Source organism: Rattus norvegicus, chromosome 1 (genome assembly GCF_021556685.1).
Source record: "Rattus norvegicus strain SHRSP/BbbUtx chromosome 1, alternate assembly SHRSP_T2T, whole genome shotgun sequence".
Lineage (NCBI taxonomy): Eukaryota > Metazoa > Chordata > Mammalia > Rodentia > Muridae > Rattus > Rattus norvegicus.
In genome coordinates this window covers 29,732,259-29,758,314 of record NC_141534.1, presented here as the reverse complement: position 1 = coordinate 29,758,314, position 26,056 = coordinate 29,732,259, and the positions used below count along the sequence as shown (strand labels likewise).

Below are 26,056 nucleotides of genomic sequence, written 5' to 3'. Positions count from 1 at the left end.
TCATGTTGTATACTCTCATTTGAAGATTTAGATCTAGAAACTGCAAATGAGAAATGACATGTGACATTTGTCTTTCTCAGTCTGGGAAGACTTAATATAATCATTTCTAAGTCTACCCAGTTACTTGCATGTTTCATGATTTTATTTATATTTATAACTGAATAGTATGGTATTATGCATACATATCACATTTTCATTCATCTGTTGAAGGACATTTAGCTTGCTTGTTTGTTTTTGTTTTGCTTTTCTTATTTCCTATCCATTGTGAGCTGGGTGGCAGTGTGTAGATTGCTGTCAATATTCAGGTGAGGGCAGGTGTAATATAAGACTGGAGTCTGTGATTGGGCAGTGAATAAAGGAAGGAGGTTGGGAGTTTTAGAGATGGGACAGACAGAACAGAAAGAGAGAAGATGGAGGAAGAAAGGATGAACCCAATCCATATGGCTTTTAATAGCCACAGGTAGCTGTGAATATTATAGAAGGGATGGATAATACAGGACAGTTTGTTCAAGCTAGCTGGGCAGTTATATCAGTATCAGTTGGCTCTGAGTTCCTTGTGTGGGCATTTTGTGGGTTGAGAATTTACTGATATAAATCTGACTGATACATTATAAGCCTCTAGAGTTTTGATGTACTGGATTACGGGATGTGTGACAGCTAGCCACAGGGGGCAGATAACTAGGAATATGAGCAGATTTTGACAAGCGAATCATGTTTGAGCGGACACTGAATGGGGGCCGTGGGGGCAGGGCGACCACTAGCTGTTGCCTAGCCAGTGATAGCATGGCAAGCATCGGTTGTTTTTTTAATTTTACACGCAATAGCAGTGTACATGGCTGAGCACATATCTGGATTAGAATGTAGAGTTCTTTGGGCATATATCGAGAAGTGCTATAGCTGAGTCACAGTAGATTCATTTAGTTTTTGAGTATTGTCCATACTGATTTCCTGAGGGGTTGTGCCAGTTTGTCTTTTTACTTTTAGCCTTTGAATTGTTAGGCTCGGGAGTATTTTAAGACATTTTATGGATTTATACATAATTCAATCAATTATAGACTATGAGTTTCTAGCCCTGGGCCTTTATGGAAAGGCCACTTTCATTCTGTTTAGGGAATTCAGACTTCTTTGTTTATGGCAATGCTGGCCAGCACAAATAGAAAGCCAGACACAATGAGATACATGTATGGAGCTCCCTGCACCCAAATCCTATAGGGGAAAAAGCTGGACCCTCAGAAGTGCAGACAATCCCGAGAACTCAGAGGAGACAACTACTTTCTGCCCACATTCCTGACCCAAGAGGAAACTGCCTACTTTCATCTGTGCCCACTGGGAATAGGGACCTAGGAACACTTGGGCAGGACCCTTCGGGTTTCTGCCCACACACCTGAGAGCAGAGGTAAGACCAACTCTTCTGCGCTAAGCAACCCACCTGCAGTCTGCAGGACACACAAACTGAGGAGCAGCTCTCTGTTCCCAGATCCAGCTGACAGAAAACAGGTCTACAGGAGTGCTGACATTCAAGCTTACAGGATGCTAAAGCTACTGTCAGAGACAGCAGACAAGCTAACACTAGAGACAACCTGATGGCCAGAAGCAAGCACAGGAACCTAAGCAACAGAAACCAAGACTACTTGGCATCATCAGAGCCCAGTTCTCCCACCAAAGCAAATAATGGGTATCCAAACACACTGGAAAAGCAAGATTTGTTTTTAAAAATCACATCTTATGATGATGATAGAGGACTTTAAGAAGGACATACATACTCTATTAGAGAAATACAGGAAAACACAAGTAAACAAGTAGAAGTCCTTAAGGAGGAAACATAAAAATCCCTTAAAGAATTTCAGAAAAACACAACCAAACAGGTGAAAGAATTGAATAAAACCATCCAGGATTTAAAAATGGAAATAGAAACAATAAAGAAAGCACAAAGGGAGACAACTCTGGAAATAGAAAACCTAGGGAAGAGGTCAGGAGTTGTAGATGTAAGCATCACCAACAGAATATAAGAGATAGGAGAGAGAATCTCAGGGGCAGAAGATACCATAAAAAAACATTGAGTCAACAGTCAAAGATAATGTAAAATGCAAAAACCTCCTAGCCCAAAACATCCAGGAAATCTAGGACACAATGAGAGGATCAAACCTAAGAATAATTGGTATAGAAGAGAGTGAGGACTCCCAACTTAAAGGGCCAATAAATATCTTTAACAAAATTTTAGAAGAAAACTTCCCTAACCTAAAGAAAGAGATGCCCATAAACATACAAGAAGCCTACAGATCTCCAAATAGATTGAACCAGAAAAGAAATTGTTCCTGTCACATAATAGTCAAAACACCAAATGCACACACACACACACACACACACACACACACACACACACACACACACAGAGAGAGAGAGAGAGAGAGAGAGAGAGAGAGAGAGAGAGAGAGAGAATTTTAAATGCAGTAAGGGAAAAAGGTTAAGTAACATATAAGGCAGACCTATCAAAATTACACCAGATTTCTCACTAGAGACTGACAGGCAGAAGATCCTGGGCAGATGTCATACAGACCCTAAGAGAACACAAATGCCAGCCCAAGCTACTATATCCAGCAAAACCATAGATGGAGAAACCAAAATATTCCTTGATAAAACCAAAATTACACAAGATCTTTCTACAAATCCAGCCCTACAAAGAATGATAAATGGAAAACTCTAACACCCTAGAGGGAAATTACACCCTAGAAAAAGCAAGAAAGTAATCTTGCAACGAAACCAATAGAAGAGAGAAACAAACATAATTCCACATCTAAATATGAAAATAATAGGAAGCAACAATCACTGTTTCTTAATATCTCTCAACACCAATGGACTCAATTCCCCAAGAAAATGACATAGACCAACAGACTGGATATGTAGAGAGGACCCAGCATTTTGCTGCATACAGGAAACACCCCTCAGAGACAAAGACAGACACTACCTTAGAGTAAAAGGCTGGAAAATAACATTGCAAGCAAATGGTTCGAAGAAAACAGCTGGAGTAGCCATTCTAATATCGAATAAAATCTACTTTCAAGCAAGTTATCAAAAAAGTTAAGGAAGGACACTTCATATTCATCAAAGGAAAATTCCACCGAGATGAACTCTCAAACCTGAATATCTAAACTCCAAATGCAAGGGCACCTACATTCATAAAAGAAACCTTACTAAAGCTCAAATCACACATTGCACTTCACACAATAATAGTAGGAGATTTCAACACCCCATTCTCATCAATGGACAGATCATAGAAACAGAAATTAAACAGAGACAGAGAAATTAACAAGTTATGAAAGAAATGGATTTAACAGATATTTATAGAACATTTCATCCTAAAACAAAAGAATATACTTTCTTCTCAACACCTCATGGTACCTTCTTCAATATTGACCATATAATCGGTCACAAAACAGGCCTCAACAGATACAAGATGATTGAAATAATCCCATGTGTCCTATCAGATCACCACAGAGTAAGGATGGTCTTCAATAACACAAAAAAACCACAGAAAGCCCACATACAAATGGAAGCTGAACAGCACTCTACTCAATGATAACTTGGTGAAGGAAGAAATAAAGAAATTGAAGGCTTTTTAGAATTTAATGAAAAAGAAAGCACAACATACCCAAACTTATGGGATACAGTGAAAGCACCGCTAAGAGGAAAGCTCATAGCTCTGAGTGCCTCCAAGAAGAAACTAGAGAGATCATACATTAACAGCACACCTAAAAGCTCTAGGACAAAAAGACACAAAGATACCCAGGAGGAGTAGAAGGCAGGAAATATTCAAACTCTGGCCTGAAATCAACCAAGTAGAAACAAAAAGGACTTTACAAAGAATCAACAAAACCAGGAGCTGGTTTTTGAGAAAATCAACAAGATAGATAAACCCTTAGCCATGCTACCAAAGGGCACAGAGAGTGTATACAAATTAACAAAATCAGAAATAAAAAAGGGAGACATAACAACAGAATCTGAAGAAATTAAAAAAAATCATCAGATCCTACTACAAAACCTATACTTAACAAAAATGGAAAAATCTGTAGGAAATGGACAGTCTTCTAGACAAATACCAGGCACCAAAGTTAAATCAGGATCAGTTGAACCATCTAAACAATCCCAAAACTCCTAAAGAAATAGAAGTAGTTATTAAAAGCGTCCCAACCAAAAAGAGCCCAGGACCAGATGGGTTTAGTGCAGAATTCTATCAGAACTTCATAGAAGCCCTCATACCAATATTGTCCATACCATTCCACAAAATAGAAACAGGTGGAGCACTACCCAATTTCTTCTATGAATCCACAATTATGCTTATATCTGAACCACACAAAGATACAACAAAGAAAAAGAACTTCAGACCAATTTCCCTTATGACTATTGACACCAAAATACTCAATAAAATTCTTGCACACCAAATCTAAGAACACATCAAAAACGATCATCCATCATGATCAAGTAGGCTTCATCCCAGGGATGCAGGGATGGTTCAATATATGGAAATCCATCAACATAATCCACTATATGAACAAACTCAAAGATAAAAACCACATAATCATTTCATTAGATGCTGAGAAAGCATTTGACAAAATTCAACACCCCTTCATGATAAAAGTCCTGAAAAGATCAGGAATTCAAGGCCCATACCTAAACATAGTAAAAGCAATATACAGCAAATCAGTAGCTAACATCAAATTAAATGGAGAGAAACTTAAAGCAGTCCCACTAAAATCAGTGACTAGGCAAGGCTGCCCACTCTCTCCCTACTTACACAATATAGTGGGCCTAGTTGAAGTCCTAGTCAGAGCAGTCAGATGAAAGGAGGTCCAAGAGATACAAATGGGAAGGGAAGAAGTCAAAATATCACTATTTGCAGATGATATGATAGTATAGTTCTTTTACCCCAAAAGTTCTACCAGAGAAGTACTAAACCTGATAAACAACTTCAGCAAAGTGGTTGGGTATAAAATTAACTCAAACAAATCAGTAGCTTTCCTCTACTCAAAGGATAAACAGGCTGAGAAAGAAATTAGGGAAACGACACCCTTCACAATAGTTCCAAATAATATAAAATATCTTGATATGACTTTAACCAAGCAAGTGAAAGATCTATATGACAAGAACTTCAAGTCTCTGAAGAAAGAAATTAAAGAAGATCTCAGAAGATGGAAAGACCTCCCATGCTCATGGATTGGCAGGATTAATATGGTAAAAATGCCCATTTCGCCAAAAGCAATCTACAGATTAATGCAATCCACATCAAAATCCTAGCTCAGTTCTTCATAGAGTAATTTGCAAAGTCACTTGGAATAACAAAAAAACCCAGGATAGTGAAAACTATCCTCAACAATAAAAGAACTTCTGGGGGCATCACCATCCCTGACCTCAAGCAGTATTACAGAGCAAAAGTGATCAAAACTGTATGGTATTGGTACAGAGACAGGCAGATATATCAGTGGAATAGAATTGAAGACCCAGAAATGAACCCACATACCTATGGTCACTTGATCTTTGATAAAGGAGCTAAAACCATCCAATGGAAAAGAAGATAGCATTTTCAATAAATGGTGCTGGTTCAACTGGAGGTCAGCATGTAGAAGAATGCAAATGGACACATTCTTATCTCCCTATACAAAGCTTAAGTCCAAGTGGATCAAAGGCCTCCACATCAAACCTGATAAACTCAAACTAATAGAAGAAAAAGTGGGGAAGAGTCTCAAACACATGGGCACTGGAGAAAATTTCCTGAACAAAACGCCAATGGTTTATGCTCTAAGATCAAGAATTGACAAATGGGACCTCATAAAACTGCAAAGCTTCTATAAGGCAAAGGACACTGTTGTTAGGACAAAACAGCAACCAACAGATTGGGAAAAGATCTTTACCAATCCTACATCTGATAGAGGGCTAACATCCAAACTATCCAAAGAACTCAAGAAGTTAGACTGCAGAGAGCCAACTAACCTTATTAAAAATGGGGTACAGAGCTAAACAAAGAATTCTCAGCTGAGGAAAGTCGAATCATGGCACACCCACTCCAGTAGAGTCTGTGTGACATAAAGTTCTTGTGCTTCGTTTCTATCCAGAACAGAGGCATGTGCCTAGAATGGCTTGGCCTCCTGGAGGTCCTGGCAGTCACCCTACAAATAGATGATGACTAGGGTCTATGCTTGCGGTGGAGGTACCTTCTGTGTTTTAGCCTTGGTGATCTTAGCAATTTTAAGCCTGTCAACAATATCTGATTTTAAAAATAAAGCAGTGTGGGAAGATGGTCATGTACCTTTAGATGTATCAGAAATTGAAAATTAAGAGACGGAAACGTCTCACATCACCATGATCCTGATAAACTCAACGGCTGTGATGAATTCAACTGCTGTACCCATTAGTTCCCAGCAAATAGGAGAGAAATTAATTGCAGCTATTAAGAATATGACTGTTCCAGAAAAGTCTTTTCCCCCTTTTGAAAAACTTTTGTTTAGCATGATTCAAAACAGTAATGATTCTTTTAGAAAGATCATAGACAAGTTCCAACAAGTTGAACAAACTTATCAAGAGTTAACTATGGTTACAAAAGTTTCCTTACTATTCTGAGGGGCCATAAATATAGAGTTTAAACTTTATTTTGACAAAGATAAATGATGAATACATGCCTGGTGCCCACAAATCTGGCAGTATAACTGCAGTTTTTTAAACTATTGTTTGCAGTTGAGAACTGTTTCCTAGACTGTATGTTTAGCTTTCCTCTTTGCTAGGGACATTGGTGGGGTAATGAATAAGAGCTGGCTGACTGCCAATTATGATGTACCTGTTTTAACTGCTTAAATATGTGCCAAAAAGTAAAGTTTTTCCAACAGCACACACCTCGAGTTTGTGTCTGTCTGTTGTGCCGAATCTGTTCTCTACCTGAAATCCAAGCCTTGGTCCCTCTGCTGACACACTCCCCTGGGTGGTCTGCGACAGAATCATACTGAGAAGTACCTAAAGAAATGTTTAACATCCTTAGTCTTGAGGGAAATGCAAATCAAAACAACCCTGAAATTTCACCTCATACCAGTCAGAAGGGCTAAGATCAAAATTTCAGGTGACAACAGATGCTGGCAAGGATGTGGAGAAAGAGGAATATTCTTCCATTGTTGGTGGGATTGCAAACCGTTACAACCACTCTGTAAATCAATTTTGAGGTTCATCGAAAAATTGGAAATTGCACTACCATTTGCACTACCTGTGGACCTAGCTATACCTCTCTTGGGCATATACCCAAAAGATCTCCAACATACAACAGAGACACTTGTTCCACTATGTTCATAGCAGCCTTACTTATAAATAATAGCCAGAAGCTGGAAAAAACCCAGATGCCCTTCAACAGAGAAGTGAATACAGAAAAAAAAAGCTATCATTTAGATAGCAGAACCAAATAGGTAAAATTAATAATATAATCCATTTAACTTTTTTATTTAAAGTATTTTCACTGAAGTAATGAAATAAGAAATTTCATGTGAGATACTTTCCTTTCTCTTTTCATAGTATGTCTTTGAACTCTGCTATTACATTTAGAACATATATCTGGTGACCACATACATTTCAAATCTTCAAAATTTGCATGTAATTAATTGTAGTCAGTCCACATATTCAGTAATGTATGGGGAATATTAATTTGATGCATAATGGATGCTTTTAAGTAGTGATGTTTTGTTGTTAACATGTGTGGGGAGATGAACACCCAGTGCCTCGCTTAGATATCATCAAAGCAGATACTCTAAGGCCCTGAGTATATAAGATCTCCTCCAACTCTTACTATTTGCTCTACAAAGTCAAAAGAGTGAGTTTAAAATGAACTAGTGATGTAGTTTTTATATCCAGGGCCACCGATATTATTTAGGCACTTAAATATCATTTGTGATCAAAGATACAGATTTGTCTAGATAGATTTATTCTTACTGTAAATGTATGTATTGTTGTTGACTCCCAAACTGTAAATAATTTGCATGCAAGAATATTTTTCAAGCACAAAAGTCATTCTTGACCAGTTTCCATTTTAAGTAGGTAGTACTTAGAAATGATGATTTTGTTAGCTATTTATGAATTCATAACATTGATCTAACATTTACTATAGCCCCTGTCACTACTGGTCATGGCAGAATAGTGATTATTGACCTTGTGTGATATTTTTTCCAAAAACAAAGCCCATGAAAAATATTTTAAAATCCCATTGATCATGTTGCAGACATTATTACCCAAGATGTACATAGGTGCAGGTAATTTATTAGAACTTAAAATGACACTTTCTGCTGTTTCCATGTGAAATGATCTAATGTTTAATCCATTGACTTCTCTGCTGGCAGGCAGACTTGTAAAGAAATTATATACTGTGCCTCAGGTATGTCAGTTTTTCAGTCCTGGCCTTAATTTATTATGTGATTAATAGCTGTTTCCAGATCCAAGGGAACACGCAGAGTTTTGTTGTAGACTTTTTGTATCGTGTACCATAAAAGCTCACAGTCGTGGTGTGCTCATGAAGCTCATTGAGCTTCTTCACTGGGGACCACAAGTGTTGCCTTATCACTGTATCTAATACAATATATTCCAATTTGTCTACCTCTAGGACATGTCTGACACATTCTATCTAATTACATTTCTATCTAATACATTTGTCTGATTGTTTAAGATACATGGAGTAATGAATTTAAAATGTTAAGGCGGGGGCTTTTTATGTACCTAGTTTGTAAATTCCACTGTATGAAAACAGTAAGCATTTGGTGAATGTTCAGTAAATATTTATAAAGTGTTTGTTCTAGCAGTCCTGCTTAGCACTTCACTGCATCTGTTTTATCATCTCTCAGACGGGCTTGTGTTTTCCCTCTCTTATCTGATAGGTGCCATGATGCTACAACTTTTGGAAAGGGTAATTGAATTAGAAAATTGGACAGAAGGGAAAGGCCTCATTGTTCATGGAGCGAAAAATACTTTTTGCTCAGGATCTGATCTGAATGCTGTGAAGGCACTCTCCACTCCAGAGGTAAGAGTGTAAGCTGTGTTCTCAAGGCTGCTCTCATCACACATAATTGAGAACTTCGTGGTTTACCTGTGTGGTTATTGTTATAACGCTTCAAACAATAGATTCGTTTGATTTGGTTTATTTTGTCTTCTGAGAAAGTATAAAGATTTATAAGGGGAATAATAAGGGAAATTTGTAAAGAAAACTAGGAAATGATAAGGTCTTCCCTACTGGGTATCTATGAAAGACATTTAGGTTGGCACGCTGAGATGACTCATCTTTGTGGTCCAAGTGGAGTACTGTTGGATGTGCCTGTGTTTTGTTTGGAGAATGAGTGTCTCTTGCTTTCAGTATTGCTCTTTCTCTCCAGCAGTGCCTCCTGCTCTTCTTTTGTAATTTGATTGAATATTTTTAAAGAAAAATTTAGATTTTAGAAATTTTGGGATTGTGAAAAAGGTGCAAGAATAGTACTGAGTCTCCAATACTGTACCCTCCGCCATTAGTTTTAGCGCATTACTTCAGTGTAAAGAATCGTCAACAATTTATGTACCAACATTGGTATTTTACTGTTAATGAAAATCAGCTCTCTGATCCAGTCTGTAGACGCTGAAATAGTGAGCCTCATTGAAGCACAGAGTAGAATGGTGGTGTCGCCAGGTACTAAGGGTAGATATGAGATACTTAGTTTCCATTGCATATGGCAAATTAGTGCTATAGCATAGTGTCTATAACGAGTACATCCATCGATGTTCTTACAAACACACCCTACACTGATAATAAAACGAAGGGGAGAAAATACTTGAATTGGTGGGTGTATACCTACAGCCCGAATGAGTGTTGAAAGTTGAATTGGTGATATCTACTAACTAAGTGGTGCACATCAGATATCTATTTTTTTATTTACATGTCCAAGTGGTATAAAAGAGAAGAGAGAAAAGAAATTCTGTAAATTATTGGTATGGCTCATTCTGTTGTGTTCATCTCTCCTTTGGAATCTGATTCAGGTCATCGTGATTCCTTAGGTCTCTCATCTGTGAAAGTTCTGTGTATGCATCTGTGCACGAGCATGCATATGTGTACAATCTTATTCTGTAGCTCAGACTATCCTGGAAGTCTTGATGTAGCTTATGTATCTTTGACTGGATTCAAAGTCTCTGAAATCCTCCTGTCTCAGTCTTCTGGGAGCTGGGATTATAGACATGAGCCACTACATCCAACTCTTTTTTAGGTAATATTCAGAGTTAAAATAATAGTTGTAGAGTATAGAATATTTTTGTCACATAATTTTAAAATTATCAAGTAGAAATGGTGTATATCAAATTCCTGAAACTTTTTTTCAGATTGACTGTATTCTTTTGCACTCAAGAAGTAATGATAAGTTTTTGTAAATATGAAGCTTAAAGTCTTCGAGTTGAGGAGCTCACACAGTTAGCAAAATCATCTAACACTTGCAGCTGAGACCCATGAGACTCTTACTGTGATCTCACAATGTAATTGGTTTCTCTCAGTGATGTTCTTCCATATCCTGCATACTGACACCGTGTGTTACAGATGTATCCGTGGTGTCTGTATGTTTGGTGACTATGATTTCTGGGAATGCTGAAATATATGATGATTTAGTAAGTGGATTACCATTGTCCTCTAAATAAAATGCTTTAAAAAATTATTAAATGAATTACTTGCCTTTTAAAGATCTTTATGTTGATATTTTGCCACTGCAATTTTTCAACTAAATTTTTTGAAGAAAATTTCCAGATGCCCACAGAAACAGAAAATCCAGTGAACCCTTCCTATACCCATGATTGCCATCACTGGTAATGTTTTGTCCCTATGCTCTTTCCTTGGCTCTTGCCTTGTATTGTCACAGATCACCTAATCTGGTTTCATTTGGACTCTTCTGTGTAATGATGAGGAAAAGAGCTGCAGTTGCCCCTATTACACAGTTGTTTCTTATTCGAAGCAATGGAAGCCAGGATATGGACTCTGGCAACACGAGGGTTAGCCTTGAAGAGTTCTGGAAAGGAGTAGGGCAAACCTTGGGGAAAAGATGTACATATTATTCATTTGTAAGATCGGTTTTATGCTGTAGATGCTCTAGAGACTGTGAGATATCTCTTTAGAGATCTGTAATTGTCATGCTTGGTTGTCAACTTGATGGGGTTTAGAGTCATGTTGAAAATAAAGCTTTGGACATTCTTGTGAGGATTTATGTCAGATGAGTTGAGACAGGAAGAGCACCATAAGTGTGGGTGACACTTTGCACAGGCTGGGGTCCTGGTCTGAGTGAAGAGCAAGCTGAGACTGTCCGCTCACCTCTGCCTCCTGACTCATTATTCCCTGCTGCCGTACCTTCCTTGCCGCTATTTCTGTTTGCCTCACACTATTACACCAAATCCCCTTCCTCAAACTTCTGTCTTTAGAACTCTTGCCATCAACGAGAAGAATAATTCGGGTTGCAGTCTGATTCACCATCCTTCTCTCAAAATCTGGGAAAACTCACAGCACCATTAATACTTCAGCCTCAGAGATTGGAAATGAAAACTTTGATTTTCAAAAAGTTTGGCCACGTTCCTTTTTTAAAAAAATCTGAATTTTAAAAGTACCGTTTACGTAATGTAATCTTATTTCTTGTTTATTTTTATTTTAAGAATGGAGTGGCCCTGTCTATGTTCATGCAAAACACCTTAACAAGATTTATGAGGTAATGTGTCTTTCTTTTAAAAATAGGATTTTTAACAGGCTGGGATTTGTAATTCATTATTGCATTTTTGCACATTTAAAAAGTTAGCTGAGCTTCATATTGTGGCTGTGGTGATGATGGACTATTGCTATGCCATAGAGAACAGTCAGTAGAGTGAAATGGTAGTAAGTGGGAATGGTTTTGTAAATAACAAGGCGAAGGTGAAAACAGTCTGAGAAACAGTGCCCATATGTATGAGTATCAAACAGTTCCGACTACCAGCAGGAACAGCTTTGGGGAAAGGCCCTGATGGCAGGGGAGAGACCGAGTGTGGATCAGGAGGTGCCGTGCAGACTCCCCAAGCATGGAGAGAAGTGGAGAGGAGCAGACTGCATCCACAGACAGAAGCACTGACTAGGCAAACACTTTGAAAGCTTTCTAAAAATGAGTTTATTTTGCATCTAGATAAAGGCAAGGGAGAAAAAAATCTGTGCATTTGAGGTTACAAATGCAGTATGCTCTGAATCTCTTTCTGATTCGCATTTAAGATTTATTTTATGGATGTAAGTCCATTGTCGCTGTCTTCAGACACCACAAGAGGGCATCAGATACCGTGACAGATGGTTGTGAACCACTGTGTGGTTGCTGGGAATTGAACTCAGGACCTCTGGAAGAGCAGCCATCTAGTGTCTTAACTGCTGCGTATCTCCAGCACTCGTTCTGATATTTTTATTCTTAATATAAGCAGTAGATTATGAAAATAAGAAAATTCATACTTGAGAATTCAACATTTCTATATTCTTAGTACTCACTTGAGAGTCTAGAAAAAAATAGAATAATAACATTACTGTTTTAAATATCATTGCCTCAACTCCTATTTACTCCCACCACACTGGAATTTACTCTTTTTTCTAGTTTAAAACTCTCTTTAAAAGCTTATTTTATATGTATAGTGTTTTGCCTGGGTGTCTAGAGCCCTCAGAGACCAGAGGAAGGCATCAGGTCCACTGGACCTGGGGTTAGGAATAAGTATTGGCAGCCATGTTGGGTGCTGGAGTTGAACCTGGGTCCTCTGCAGGAAAACAAGCTTAAAGTCATCAACCCTCTCTTCAAGATAGGCTTATTTTCATTCCTTTAATTATCTGTCTGTCTGTCTGTCTGTCTGTCTATCAGCAGAGTATTATTTAGCCCAGTTTGATCACAAATTTATTATAAGTTGAGGCTGGCCTCAAACTTCTGATTCCCTTGCTCTTATCTGTAAGTGCCTGGATTACAGGTAACACCACATCTAGCTAAAAGTTATTCTTACTTAAGGAATCTTTTCCATGTGGGAGCAGGGCATATTAAGAAAATGTTTAGTCAGGTTAGACCAATAGCTTTCCATTTTGGTTAGAATCTATAAAAAGTGCATACTTTGATAACACTTTCCATCTACCCAACAGTATTCTCATACTGTTGTGACATGATTTATTTTTATTTCATTATTATTATTTTTAAATTTTTTTCATTATTATTTTTTAAGACAAGGTGTCAACTCTATAGCCCTGATTGTGCAGAAACTCACTAGACCAGGCTGATCCTGTGCCCTTAGAAATCCATTTGTCTCTGCCCCTCAAGTACTGGGGTTGAAAGCGTTTACCAATGTGGTCCCCACCTCACTTTTGACATCTTCCTCTGGTCTCTGAAGGCTCTAGACATATAAATACATAAGTACATAATAGAGACACCCAGGCCAGACACTCATACATATAAAATAATCTTTAAAAAGGAATTTAACCTAGCGGGGAAAAACAACATAAATTCCAGTGTGGTGGAAGCAAACTGGAATTAAGGCAAGATATTTATTTATCTATATATCTCTCTATATGGTTCTTTATGAAAAGAAAAAGTAACATTTATTTTACACAATAAGTAATGCTAATATTATAGGAGCAGCCTATGGCCGTTGAGTCTTTTGATGGAAATCTTAAATTCTTGGTTTTTGTAGCTCTGTCTTAGAGCAGCTTATCCCATCAGATATGACCACAATAACATCACCCTACTGTAGAGCCATAAAATGGAGCAAACAGTTTCTCAGTGACTGTGCCCGATAGCTGCTGAGGTAAAGGCTGTCTCCTAGGCTCCTTATTTCGAAGACAGTTCCAGTTGCTTTGCTGTACCCAGGCAGTGGTCCTGGCAGGCACTTTGCTGACCTGCTGTAGCCCTAGCATGAGCTAGCTTTTGTCATCATACCACTGTTCTTCTGCCCTGATGGTTCCTGTTGTTAACGTTGCAGAATGTTGAAGATTGTAAGATGATGTATGTAAATGTATACTGATGTTAGAATTCTTCACATCTCTTTTTTCCTTCACTATACAGACTACCATTAATAAGCGTTGCTCTGGTTCAAGGCTGGGCAATGGGTGGAGGAGCAGAACTTACTACAGCATGTGATTTCAGGTAAGATAAAAGTTACATTGCTGTAGGCATAAGTATAATTAGCACCTGCTTGGATTTAGTTTTACCATATTTTAGTTTTTACATATTCTTAAACAAGTGAATTAATTAATGAATGTTTTCTTTGTACCAGTCATTAAAGTAGATCAGTTTTAGGTTAGTACAGCTGCTAATACTCAATTACAATGAATTTTTTTAAAAAGAACAACAAAACAGAGTGACTATTAATAAATTAAATCTATATTAGCAAAGATTCTCAGAAGGAAAGTCATGGAAGTCATAAGAAGGGAATACATGAAACTGTAAACCTAAGAGAATTACTCAGAAGAAGTTGGTAACTGAAGGACACAAGAGGAAAAGACACGCGACAGCACACAGTGCCACAGTTCTCATCAAGAGGTTTCTGAGGTCCATGATTTCAGTCTCTGTGATTCACAGCCATTTTACAGATGGAGGACAGAGTTGCAGGGGACTCTGGGAGCTGGTAACTCTTCCTTAGATGATTCTCAGCTTTCAGTAGCGATGTGGCATTGAGGCCATAAAAGCTGATGGCTTGCACAGACTTTTTAGTGCTGTCCCAAAGACTGTGGGAACAACTCTGAGGAAGCCTCTGTATTCTTTTATGTGCTTGCCCTGGGATCCGTAGAAATGGAGGGAGACAGTAGTATCACATTGAACTATCTGTTCCACATTGACAGCTTTGTGAAGTCCCCAGAGCTTGAAGTCATAGCAAAGAGTTGTGTCTGTAAGAAAGTTAGATGCTTTATTTTTAAAGATGCATTTGATACTTTTCCTGTTCAAAAATGACTTGTGTATTATAAGGAGCAAAGATGGGAGGACAGCAAGGAACCTGAGCCTGGCACCAGATAGACTGTCCGTCTTTCTGTCTGCTGCTTCTACCTGTCTGATGGAGGCAGCAACTGTTTTAACTCCTTGTGTTTCCTTTAAATATATTTAATGAGATCATGAATATATGTATGCATATATGTATATACTTATGTGTATTTAGCATAATGCTATATCAGTGGCTTTTCCATCCGTGCCCCAGTTCCTGAATAACAACTCAGAGACTTATTATTTATTAATTCCATGCCTAAGACATAGCTATGCCTGTTCTCAGAAGCTTATATTACATTTACTCAGTTACATTATTCTATGTCTGCCGCATGGCTAGGTACCTTGGCTCAGGTTTATTCTGCAACTTTCTCTGATCTAGGCAGGGATCACGCATGCTCTTCTCTTTCTCAGAGTTCCTCTCTACTGCAGGTCCCACCTTCCTATCCTGCCTTTTGCTATAAGTCTTAGGCTTTTTATCTTGACAAATCAGAAGATTCCTTAGCCAGGCAGGTAAGGAAACAGACACATCTTCACACAGTGTACAAAATATCTCTTCAACATAATGCTTACCCTTAATGTGCACAAAATATGGAAGTGGTCTTAAAGTTTGCCACTGTAGTTTTTAGTAAAGAAGTCAGTACATAATTATCAGTCATGCTTGAGGCTCCTTTCTTCGCTTGACTTACTTTCACCCACAATCCTGGCTTCATTTTATGTTTTCAGAAGTACTTTATAGCAATATGCTTACATATTTCTTATATAATGATTTGATATAACTTTAAACAGAATACATTTTCAGATTCTAAAATCCTCCCCACAGAATATACATTTTTAAAAATCACCTTTTAAAAGGATTTATTTATTTTATCTCTTTTATAAAAATATTTTTCTTGTTTGTATGTGTACTCACAGAAACCAGAAGAAGGCATCAGATCCCCTGGAACTGGAGTTGAGAGGGTTTTGAACTGGGATGTGGGTGCTGGGAATCAAACTCTGGTTCCTGACAAGAAGAATGATTGCTCTTAACTGCTGAGTCATCTCTCCAGCTCCTAAAACCACTTTGTCTAAATGCGTTTAATTCCTTGTCCACACATTGTGTAGACTGTATGTTTTAAAATGTTGGCCTATACACTAAGAGAGATTTCAGTCAATTTTCGACCCAGTTTCTAAAGCTAAGGACATGACAATTCTGCTCTGGTGAATGGTATTCTGGATGTTTCAGTAGGTTACGTTGATTAGAGTTACAAAGGTTTTTATTGTTTTAAATAATCTTACATTGAGGTCTAAATTTTATTTGTGCAATATAAAGGAATTTTGATGACTGCATATACCCATGTAACTACTGCAGTTAAGATATAGAACATTTTTATTTCCCTTATGTGCTTGTCAGTAATGCTACAATAAACATGGTATGCAGGTATCTCTACTGTATGTTGATTTCAAAAGGTCTATCCACTGGACTTCGAGCTGGATGGAATGGTAGATCTTTCTGTGCAGGCAAGTACATCTGATCTGGAATTCCTTCCACCTCATCCTCCTAAATGACTCGATTATAGGCTTCAACTTTTCTATACTTGCTTTGTCAAAGAACAGAAATTTTTAGTTTTTAATGTATGTTTTGGTTCTCATTTTAAAATATTTACAATTGTCTGAAAACTTTACTCAAGACTGAGTACTCAAATGCTAGGTAGCAGCCAGGGTACAATTACAAATCACGAAAGTCAAAGAGAAGTAATACTTGTAACTAATCTGTAGATATCATTGGTTTTTTTTCTCTTAACATTTTAATCTTTTTCCTCTGGTATGGGTTTTGATCAAGAATCTGTTTTGCTTGATATAGATATAGCCATCCCTCAAACTTTTGTAGTTGACCCTTCTGTCCATATATATATATATATATATGTGCTATATAACTTGAGCATAGATTCTAGTAGATCACATGAATTAGGATCACGGTTTTTCCCTTTTTGGGTGGGTACTGAATTCATGGATATGTTGGCAGTCCACCTACCATTAAGCTAAATCCCCTGACATTTTGTTACTTTAATTTTGAGAGGTTCTCACCAAGTCACTGTAGAAGTTGTTGATCCTACTTCTACCCCAGGTTTCAGGAAAGTAGGATTAATGATCTGCATACCAGGCCGGGCTAGGGTGTAATCTTTTTATTCAGTATCGCAACCTCTGACCTTTGATTGGTGGATATGTACTGTTTTATACTCACTGTTGCTGTTGATATGATTTTATCGTAATCTACCATCTTAAAGATATACGTGAGTGTTTTGGCTATATGTATATATGTGTACCACATAGTGCTCTCAAGAGGGCAGAATAAGGTGTTAGATCCCCTGACACTGGAGTTACTGGACTGTGAGCCGCCGTGAGTCAATGCTGGGGTCTGAGCCTGGGTTTTCTGGGTCTGGGTTTTCTCTAAAAGCAGAAACTGCTCTTAATCACTAAGCCCCGCCCATCTACAATCTTAGTATTGTTTTTCTAATGACTGGATTCTGTCTGTTCCTTTTTACTCTCTTCTTGCCTCATAGATTGTATAGTTCCATTTACTTCTGTTGACTACACACACACACACACACACACACACACACACACACACACACACACACGCAGACACGCACGCTCACACACACGGGGGCGATGGAGGAGGGAGAGAGATCTCTTCTAGTTTGAATTAACAGTATGTATCTTAAAGTGGCCACAGACCTCCACAAAATCCTAAACGAATTGAAGTAAGATATTGGGCTATCACACCATATGTTTGTTTCTTGTGTCCTTCCCTTTGGGTATTAACTTTATTTTGCTTCTATGCATGGTAATGCTACAATTGCTATATTTTTGCTTTAGTCAATCATCATTTAAATAAATATACGTAGTAAAAGTAAATTAGCAAGCCAGATTGTTTATATTGCCATCAGATGAATATTTGGGTTCAGCATGTTGGTTTACACTGATTGCCTACCTGACAGGATCTAGAGTATTTCAGAGATAAACCATTGCGCATATCCATGAGGAGTACCTAAGTTGGGTTCAGTGATGGGAGGATTTTTCCTTACCTTTTCATGGTACCGTTTCATGGCCTGGGGTCCTGGACAGTGTAACAAAGGGAATGCATGCAGAGCACCAGGACTTAGAGCTTTCTGTTGCCTGAGTGTCTCTGCAGTATGCAGAGCAGCCCTCCCATTCCTGATGGTAGACCTTCCTTGTGCACCCTCAAAACAGCCGAAATAAGCCCTCCCTCCCTTCCCTCCCTCCTCCCTCCCTCCTCTCTCCCTCCCTTCCCTCCCTACTCCCTCCCTCCTCTCTCCCTCCCTCCTCCCTCTTCCCTCCCTCCCTTCCCTCCCTACTCCCTCCCTCCTCTCTCCCTCCCTTCCCTCCCTACTCCCTCCCTCCCTTCTCCCTCCCTTCCCTCCCTACTCCCTCCCTCCCTTCTCCCTCCCTTCCCTCCCTACTCCCTCCTCCCTCCTCCCTCCCTCCTCCCTTGTTAGACATTTTGACATCTCAATGAGAAGAATAACTATCACAGGCTCCACATCGTCACTCTATAGATTTTTGTCACATATTTTTTTAAAGTCATAAATGAAGATGAAAGTTTCCCTAACAAGGGGTTCTTTTGGCATTAGATTTATTTATTTCGTTGAATGTTGTTCACTGGTTTAGAAGCTGAGTTGTGATATGGCAGTCTAACGTCTTGGTATGTATATCCATGCATGTCAAACACAAATGTTTTAGTTCAGTTGTTAAAACATCAGAACCTAGGAACCCATGACTCGGTCAACAGTAGCCTCCTGGCAACATCACTGGAGCCCCCACTTAAGCGTCCTGGTCACTTCCACACAGCGTTAGCATGTGCTTTCCATTTCAACTTCTTAACACATAGGATAACAGACATAAGCAAACTCATGAGTAAGAAAACGTTTGTTTTTCCTTTGATAATTAAGGACTTGCTTCAGTTAACAGTTATTTTTAACTCAGAAACTTTAAAATTGTTTTGATGTAGGAGACAGTTTATCAAGATTTCAACCTCTTTGAATACCAGTATAAGGGAATGGAGTCCTAGATGCAGTGGAAAAGAGAAAAGGTCATTTCATGTTATAGCACCCTCTGCTGTCCTGACTTCAGACTGCATCAGGGACCTCTTGATTTGTTCTTTGAGGAAGCAGTCACATGGCTTTATGGGTGATGTGAGACTAAATAGGAAATGCTTTATGTATAAATTGATTAAATGCCTCCCTTATTTTACCCAGAGAGAAAAGTACATCAAGAGTATATATAATTCAAATATGTAATTATATAAACATAAAACATCTTTAAAGAGTTCTAAGCTATATGCAAACAGGCACTAATATACCTAATGTTCTTCCACAGGACCACACGTTAAGAATTTTTAGATGCTCATTAATAAACATAAAAATCCTTTGATTTTATATCTGGTGTTCTTCTTCAAGTGTTTACTAGATCTTTGAATCATTTTTCATATTAATTTTCCTCTCCATAATTTGGAATACTTAGGATTTAGGATGAAAGAAAAAAGAGACTACTTAATCATTGATACACTGTGTCATTCTAGAGTTTTATGCATATTATATCTTACTGAATATTTGCCATGATACACATGATTATGTCTCTACTGTCATCTATTCAGTAACATACCCGATGTGCTTTAAAACAGCTTTCCAGTGAAAGCATGGTTGCTTTTATGAAAATGATGCAGTAGTTAGTTCAACATCTTTTCAGCACCTCTATAAGCCCGGTATAGCCATCTACAAAACCTACATACCTTTTGGTTTCTAAAAATTTTTTCTAGTATTATGTATTTGTTATTTGCTAAAGAATTTACCCACAGCTAATTACAGTATCCCTCCTCTCGTATCACGATTTTGCATTTTTGTTACAAATTACCTGTAGTCAAACTACAATCTAAAAATATTAAATATAAAGGCACGACAGTACTTCCTCAGTTTCAAACTGCATGCTATTCTGAGTGGCCTGGTGAAATCTCATGCCATTCTACTTTGTCTGTTTAGAGGTGAACTATTCTTTGAACTGTGCAATGCTGACACCTGTCATTAGTAGCTATCTAGGTTATCAAAGCCCCTGTCATAGTTATCAAATGGGCTTATACTCAATGCAATTTTTATTTTGCTTAATAATTGCTATAGATACTGATACTGGGAATCTTATTTCAGTATACAGTTAAAATTGATATTTTGTTAGATCAACTTTCTTGTTGGTATGTATGTTTAGGGAAATTATATATAGGATTTACCTTCTGTAGAGAAAAGGGAGATAATAGAAACAATTTTTGTTTAAATGAAGAAAAAAATGATTCTTCCCCTAGAAGTGTGAAAACCACCATCCTGGACTTCTGAACCCTTTTAAATCTACATCTCAAGAGCAGCTGTAGTATTAAAAGTGAGAGGTCCGGGGTTGGGGAATTAGCTCAGTGGTAGAGCGCTTGCCTAGCAATCGCAAGGCCCTGGGTTCGGTCCCCAGCTCTGAAAAAAAGAAAAGAAAAAAAAAAGTGAGAGGTCCTAGAAAGGGCTGCCTGCTTTATTACTAGCTCCAGTCACAAGGAAGTGCTACCAAACTACATGTCCTTGTAGTTGATGTTTTTCCCAGCGCCTTCCAGTTAATCTCTGTGATAGCGATTTATATGAATATCTGCAAACATCAAAAGCTTTCATAGCATTGTACTGCAAAGGCAAGTTCCCACTTAAAGTATGTATTTTGCCTCTTTTAATGTACTTAGCTTTCTCAGCCTTGATAATTGTTTGGAATCCATGTAGCTGACGTTTTCATCCCAGAGCTCTTCTCTTTCCAACTACTTTGGTAGATGGAAATAACTTAGCCCTTTCCCAACCCCTCAGTCACCAGCTGCTAATAGATTTAATGTACGCAATTGTCAGAAACAGTCTGCTGAATCAAACAAAAGATTATGGCCTTTTAAAAAACAAAAAGGCTAAGTGAGGGCTAGGGAAATAACCCAGACAAATGAATACTAGCAAGTCATACTAGTTCTTAACAAATCTTACTTCAAGGAAGTATACTAGTTGTGTGTTGTCTGCCCTGTTTCACTTAACCTTCATAATAACGACATGGTAATATTTTTTTAATATTTATGTTGTTACCTATATTTCCTAGTTTCCCTTAAGAAACCTGAAAGGCATAGATGTCTGTTTTTTTTTTTTTATTTCTTTCATAATCAGTTTCAATCTTCTACTTCAGCCCCATGTCTAGATAAACAAAACATTATTTTTCATTATTTGGGAAGGCAAAAGCATATGTCTGTCTTATGGTCTCCAGTCATGTAATCATCAATGAAAGATTGCTCACTACCATACTGGGATTCACGGTGTACAGATAGTTGTTCTAATTTTCAATGACTTAAAGATTATATAAGACTAGACAAGGAAACAATTTAGAATTGCCACAGACACAGTGTTTTGTGTTAATCTGTTTAACAGTTCTACCAAATTATAACAAAAGCTAACACACAAAGCTTATTATGTATGAGGCTACAAAACATACAACTTTAATATTTCTAAGCAAAAGAACATTATAACAGTATCACAGACTTTTAAAATAAAACATACAGTTCTTCTGATATTATTTATAAAGGAATTTGTTATATATGAACATATTTGATAACTAATGGACCCGTGGCATGAGTAATGCTTTAGAGACAAGCAAACTCAGGCCAAGAAAGGGAAGTAACTTCTTAGGGTCTAAAGAAGGATACTCCTCTTCCACTGTGTATGTGTCCTGTTCCCTGGCTGCACTCTACGGGGTGCAGTGTGCAGCCAGAGTCTGTACTAGGAGGTCCAGCTTCAGAGTCTGCCTGTGGCTCCGTGCACTGCACAGGAAAACTCTGCAGTCTACTTGTTCAGTATATATCCCACCTTTCATCACAGGTCACAATACCTCTCTTCATCAGTGAACACTTTAAATACTGGTTTTCTTGTATACATTTTATAAAACATGTCCTGTTGAGTAGTTCTAAAATGTTCTAAGATATGTTTACTGACCCTGAAGCTTAGGGTTAACTCATAAAAAGTAGTAGCATCACACAGAGCAGCCTTTCCTGAGGTCAGCATGTGATCTGCATCCCTGTCCAAGGTACCAGCTAGGCTACAGAGATGACTCAGCAGGTACCTGGGTTCAATCTCTGGGTCCCACATGGCAGAAGAGGAAACCCAGTTCCCTCATGTTGTCTTAAGACCTACATGATGTGCTGTGTGTGCGCCTATACACACACAAAATAAGAGTCCACCCTCTGTGGGCACTGTTTCCTGGAATTGTTCCATCCAAATAGCCGTAAGAAACATCTGATGAGTTTCATCTCTTCCTTGCTAGTCAGTGGCACATAGAACCTTTATGTCTAAGGGAGTTGAATGGTTTTGCAAATGGAATATTATGTCTTTATAATTATGAGGGCTAATTCTTTATGGGCACATAGACTCTCCCTAGAAATAAGCATTTCAGTTAATACGAGGTAGCTACATGTGAACTCTTGAATTATTGCATAATCCTGGGAGATGATGAAGCAGTTTCTATTTTTAGATATATCTTGATTCAATGATTTCCTCTTGAATTATATTTTCCAAGATTTGAAATTTTAAAGTTTAACTTTGTGAGGCTAATAAAGAATTTTGTAAAAGGTTTTCTGCTGTGTGCTATGTAGCTGTCACTGTTGAGACAACTTTTGTTACTGACAGTGGATTTTCAAAATTATGTTTAATACATACTAAAAGGTACATCAACACAAGCATACTAGCTATGGAATTTATAAAGACCATATGTCAGGTTATTGTGCATGCTTTTATAAGAATTTCTTGAGGTTTTGTTAGTTGCAAAATAGGATTCAAAAAAGGCAAACTTGGGGCAGTGAGTTTGGCTTGGTGATTGAAGACACTTCCCACCAAGCCTGACAACCCAATCAAGTCCCATCCACAAGACTCACATGGTGAAAAAGGGAAGTAACTGACCTCCATACATATACCATGGCATGTGTTCCCACACATGTATGAAAAATTATTTGGTAAAACTTTAAACACTGACAAAAGTGACCTTGTAAAATGAAGAGACAAAACAAAACATATATAAAATGATTGCCTAGGTTTCTTAGAAGCAATGGATCTCATGCAGTGTTGTCTATACTGCATCAACATTCAATGTCTTAACTAATTTTTATGTTCAGTAATAAATAAGTTGGTTCCTTATATCATCATTTTCTCAGCTGTCATAGCTAAGCCAACACAAGTCAATTCCAAAATTTGGTTTAAAAACTGGCATACTTAAGTAATTGTGCTACTTAAGAGTAACAAATATTTTTATTTCCATAACTATTAGATACTGTATTTTGCAAATTTAATTCCTTTCCAAATTTTTGGCAGATTCTAGAGTCAGGTCCTTTTGGTAAAGCTTGCTCTGCTTGATACACATCTAAAGGCTATTTATTGAAGTCATTTCTATAACTGTAGAAGCAATTGCTCATCATTGACACATTCTGGGTGGACATCCATCTTCTGAGGACAGAAGTTCCCAGTGTGTTAGTAGCCTTTGGCAGGAATTCTCCATGGTAGTGTTTCACAATTCAAGGTTAGGCTGCGGTAGAAGACACTTGGTACTATGAGGACTAAGACATCCACAGTTGAATGTACAATGTGTTAGAAAGGCAAATCACTTCAGCTCTTCTTTTTTACTGAGTAGTTTTTAAAATGACTATTCTTAGGAAAGTATTAAAATTTCAGTTTGACATTTAGTTCAAATTAGGTTTTCACATTTTAAAAAGCCTTCCATTGTTGCATACAAAAACATTGCACAGGTAACCCTTCCTCGAGACACTGTCCACGCTAGAACTTTACAGGACCCCGATGGCACAAGTAACTGGATGTGAAGCTTTTTCTACATCTACTAATTACTCTCTTATCCGTAAAAACACTAGTTGGGTATAGCTCCAACAGGAACTTAGTGCCGTCAGTCCAGCCCAAGCTACTACCGTCTTTCTTGCTGCTATCCCTGCTTCTGCTTTGGTCTCTCTTTGATCTGTGCCATGCAATAAGCATCCAGACACTGGTCAAGTCCTGGTGTTACTAAGGCATGACTTCAGATGACCGATTCGGCTTCCATTGCATATTTTTTCAACCATAAAAATGAGACTGTCACAGTAACTTTGAGAATCTGTTAACATAAAGTTCCTTAAATGTGAGGCTGAATTCTTATCAAAGATTGGAAAAGCTGATATAAAAATGTTACCTTTTAAATCACGAGTTTGTTGAATAGTACAGGGTAAGCTAAATTCTAACTGGGAACATTTTTCAACATTTTTATGTCTGCCTAAAAAGATCAGTGATTTCTTGTCAGACCGGGAGTGCTGACTACCTTCTAGTTTTCTTATGTATGTGTAGTTACAGTTTTCCCTTTTTGTCTTTACAGGTTGATGACTGAGGAAAGTGTGATCAGATTTGTCCACAAGGAGATGGGTATAGTTCCAAGCTGGGGTGGTGCCAGCCGGCTGGTTGAAATCATTGGCAGCAGACAAGCTCTCAAAGTGTTAAGTGGGACATTCAAACTGGATTCCAAGGAAGCTTTAAGAATAGGTTTGGCTGATGAGGTCTTGCAGCCCTCAGACGAAGCTACGGCTCTGGAACAGGCACAAGAGTGGCTGGAGCAGTTTGTCAGTGGACCTGCACAAGTCATAAGGGGTTTGAAAAAATCTGTCTGCTCTGGCCGGGAACTGTATCTAGAGGAGGCGTTACAGAACGAAAGAGATGTTTTAGAAACACTGTGGGGTGGACCTGCAAATTTAGAGGCTATTGCTAAGAAAGGAAAACACACTAAATAGTGTTTAAAATGTGAGTGTACTCCAAGTGAAGCTGCAGGGAGAGCGTGCGTGGAGGTGAGATGGTATTAGAAAGGAGCAGCGGAAGTCATTCGAAGGGGACTGCTAATCTGCTTACTTGGTTTGGGTGGCATTCTCTGTATTTCAATTCAGTGCTCTTTTCTGTCTTGTTTAACATTTAACACTTCTGCCAACTTCTACATTCCTGTAGTAATTCTTATCCTGAGCTTATGTTTTATAACATACTTATTAAACTTAAACTTGCTGTTGTGCCAAGGGTAGTCATGACTCTCCTGCCACCACCTCCCAAACGCTCATTAATACTGCTGTTTGTGGCTCTTTTGTTCTTTCTTAAGTTGAAGTAATTTACAAAAGCAAAGTCAAGAACAAATTTAAAAGACCTTAGCAAATCTTTCATATGAAGTTAAAAGGAGGGAGATTAGAGAGGCATATAAGAAATATTAGGGTTTTTTGTCTGCTCTAGATATTGAGGGGAAATGGTTCTTCATTTAAAGAAAAATAAGGTGCATCTTTGCCTCTGTTTTTGGAGCTTTTTTTGGTCTTTTCAACCATCTGACTTCTAATTTAAAAGACCTAAAGAGTGAAAGCCGTTCTACTGAGCACCAACTGGCTATACAAAGTAGCATTGCGTTGGAATTTTCAAGGTAACAGTAAAACAGTAGTAGTGTTGATAGGGTTTTTAAATCTAAACTATTAAAGATTCATGAAGTATCCTTTTCATTGTTACCATATTTAGTTTTGAGGAATGTCTAACTTTTTGTGTGACTATGTTTTAATAACTAAATTCAATAAAAACACATAACCCAAACTTTATGTCCATTTCAGAATTCACTTATTAAAACTGTGTAAGAATTAACTTCTCCTAGCCAGTTTCAACAAGAGGTAAAAGTCATGACTTTGTTGTTTTGTTTAACACTTCGTTAATTTGATAATACTAATAAAAGAAATTTAGAAGTATGTAAATAAAGGATCCCACTTTTTAAAGGAAACACACCAGACGGGTTTACTCCAAGACAAACTCTCAGCCGTGTTTGCCAGTATTTCCTACCTTGCCAAGCCACATAAAGCGGGCTTATTGGATCTATACCACTATGCTTGTAAGGTTTCTGTGTAGCCCACACAGTAATACCACTGACAGAGACTGGTAACGACAAATGTAAATTAATTGTATTAGCTGCTTGAGAAATTTAAATCTCATGGCCTTTGGATCTTT

At 37.9% G+C, this 26,056-nt stretch overlaps 1 protein-coding gene across 12 annotated transcripts in view; it reads left to right on the top strand.

Annotated features, from left to right (window-relative positions):
* Echdc1 (ethylmalonyl-CoA decarboxylase 1) overlaps nt 1-25,651 on the top strand; it is a 33,780-nt gene extending 8,129 nt beyond the window's left edge. For 6 of the 12 annotated variants that reach the window (XM_087567453.1, NM_001429129.1, XM_087567443.1 and 3 more), the window contains exons 3-6: nt 8,895-9,037; nt 11,665-11,717; nt 14,055-14,135; nt 24,417-25,651. In XM_087567453.1, coding sequence (XP_087423579.1) covers nt 8,895-9,037; nt 11,665-11,717; nt 14,055-14,135; nt 24,417-24,825 — 686 coding nt within the window. In that variant the 3' untranslated portion in view covers nt 24,826-25,651. Of the gene's footprint in view, nt 1-8,894; nt 9,038-11,664; nt 11,718-14,054; nt 14,136-15,881; nt 16,390-24,416 lie in introns of those variants that run through there. The other 6 variants (XM_087567476.1, XM_087567462.1, XM_087567470.1 and 3 more) reach the window with 2 other exon arrangements.
* The last annotated feature ends 405 nt before the right edge of the window (nt 25,652-26,056 follow it).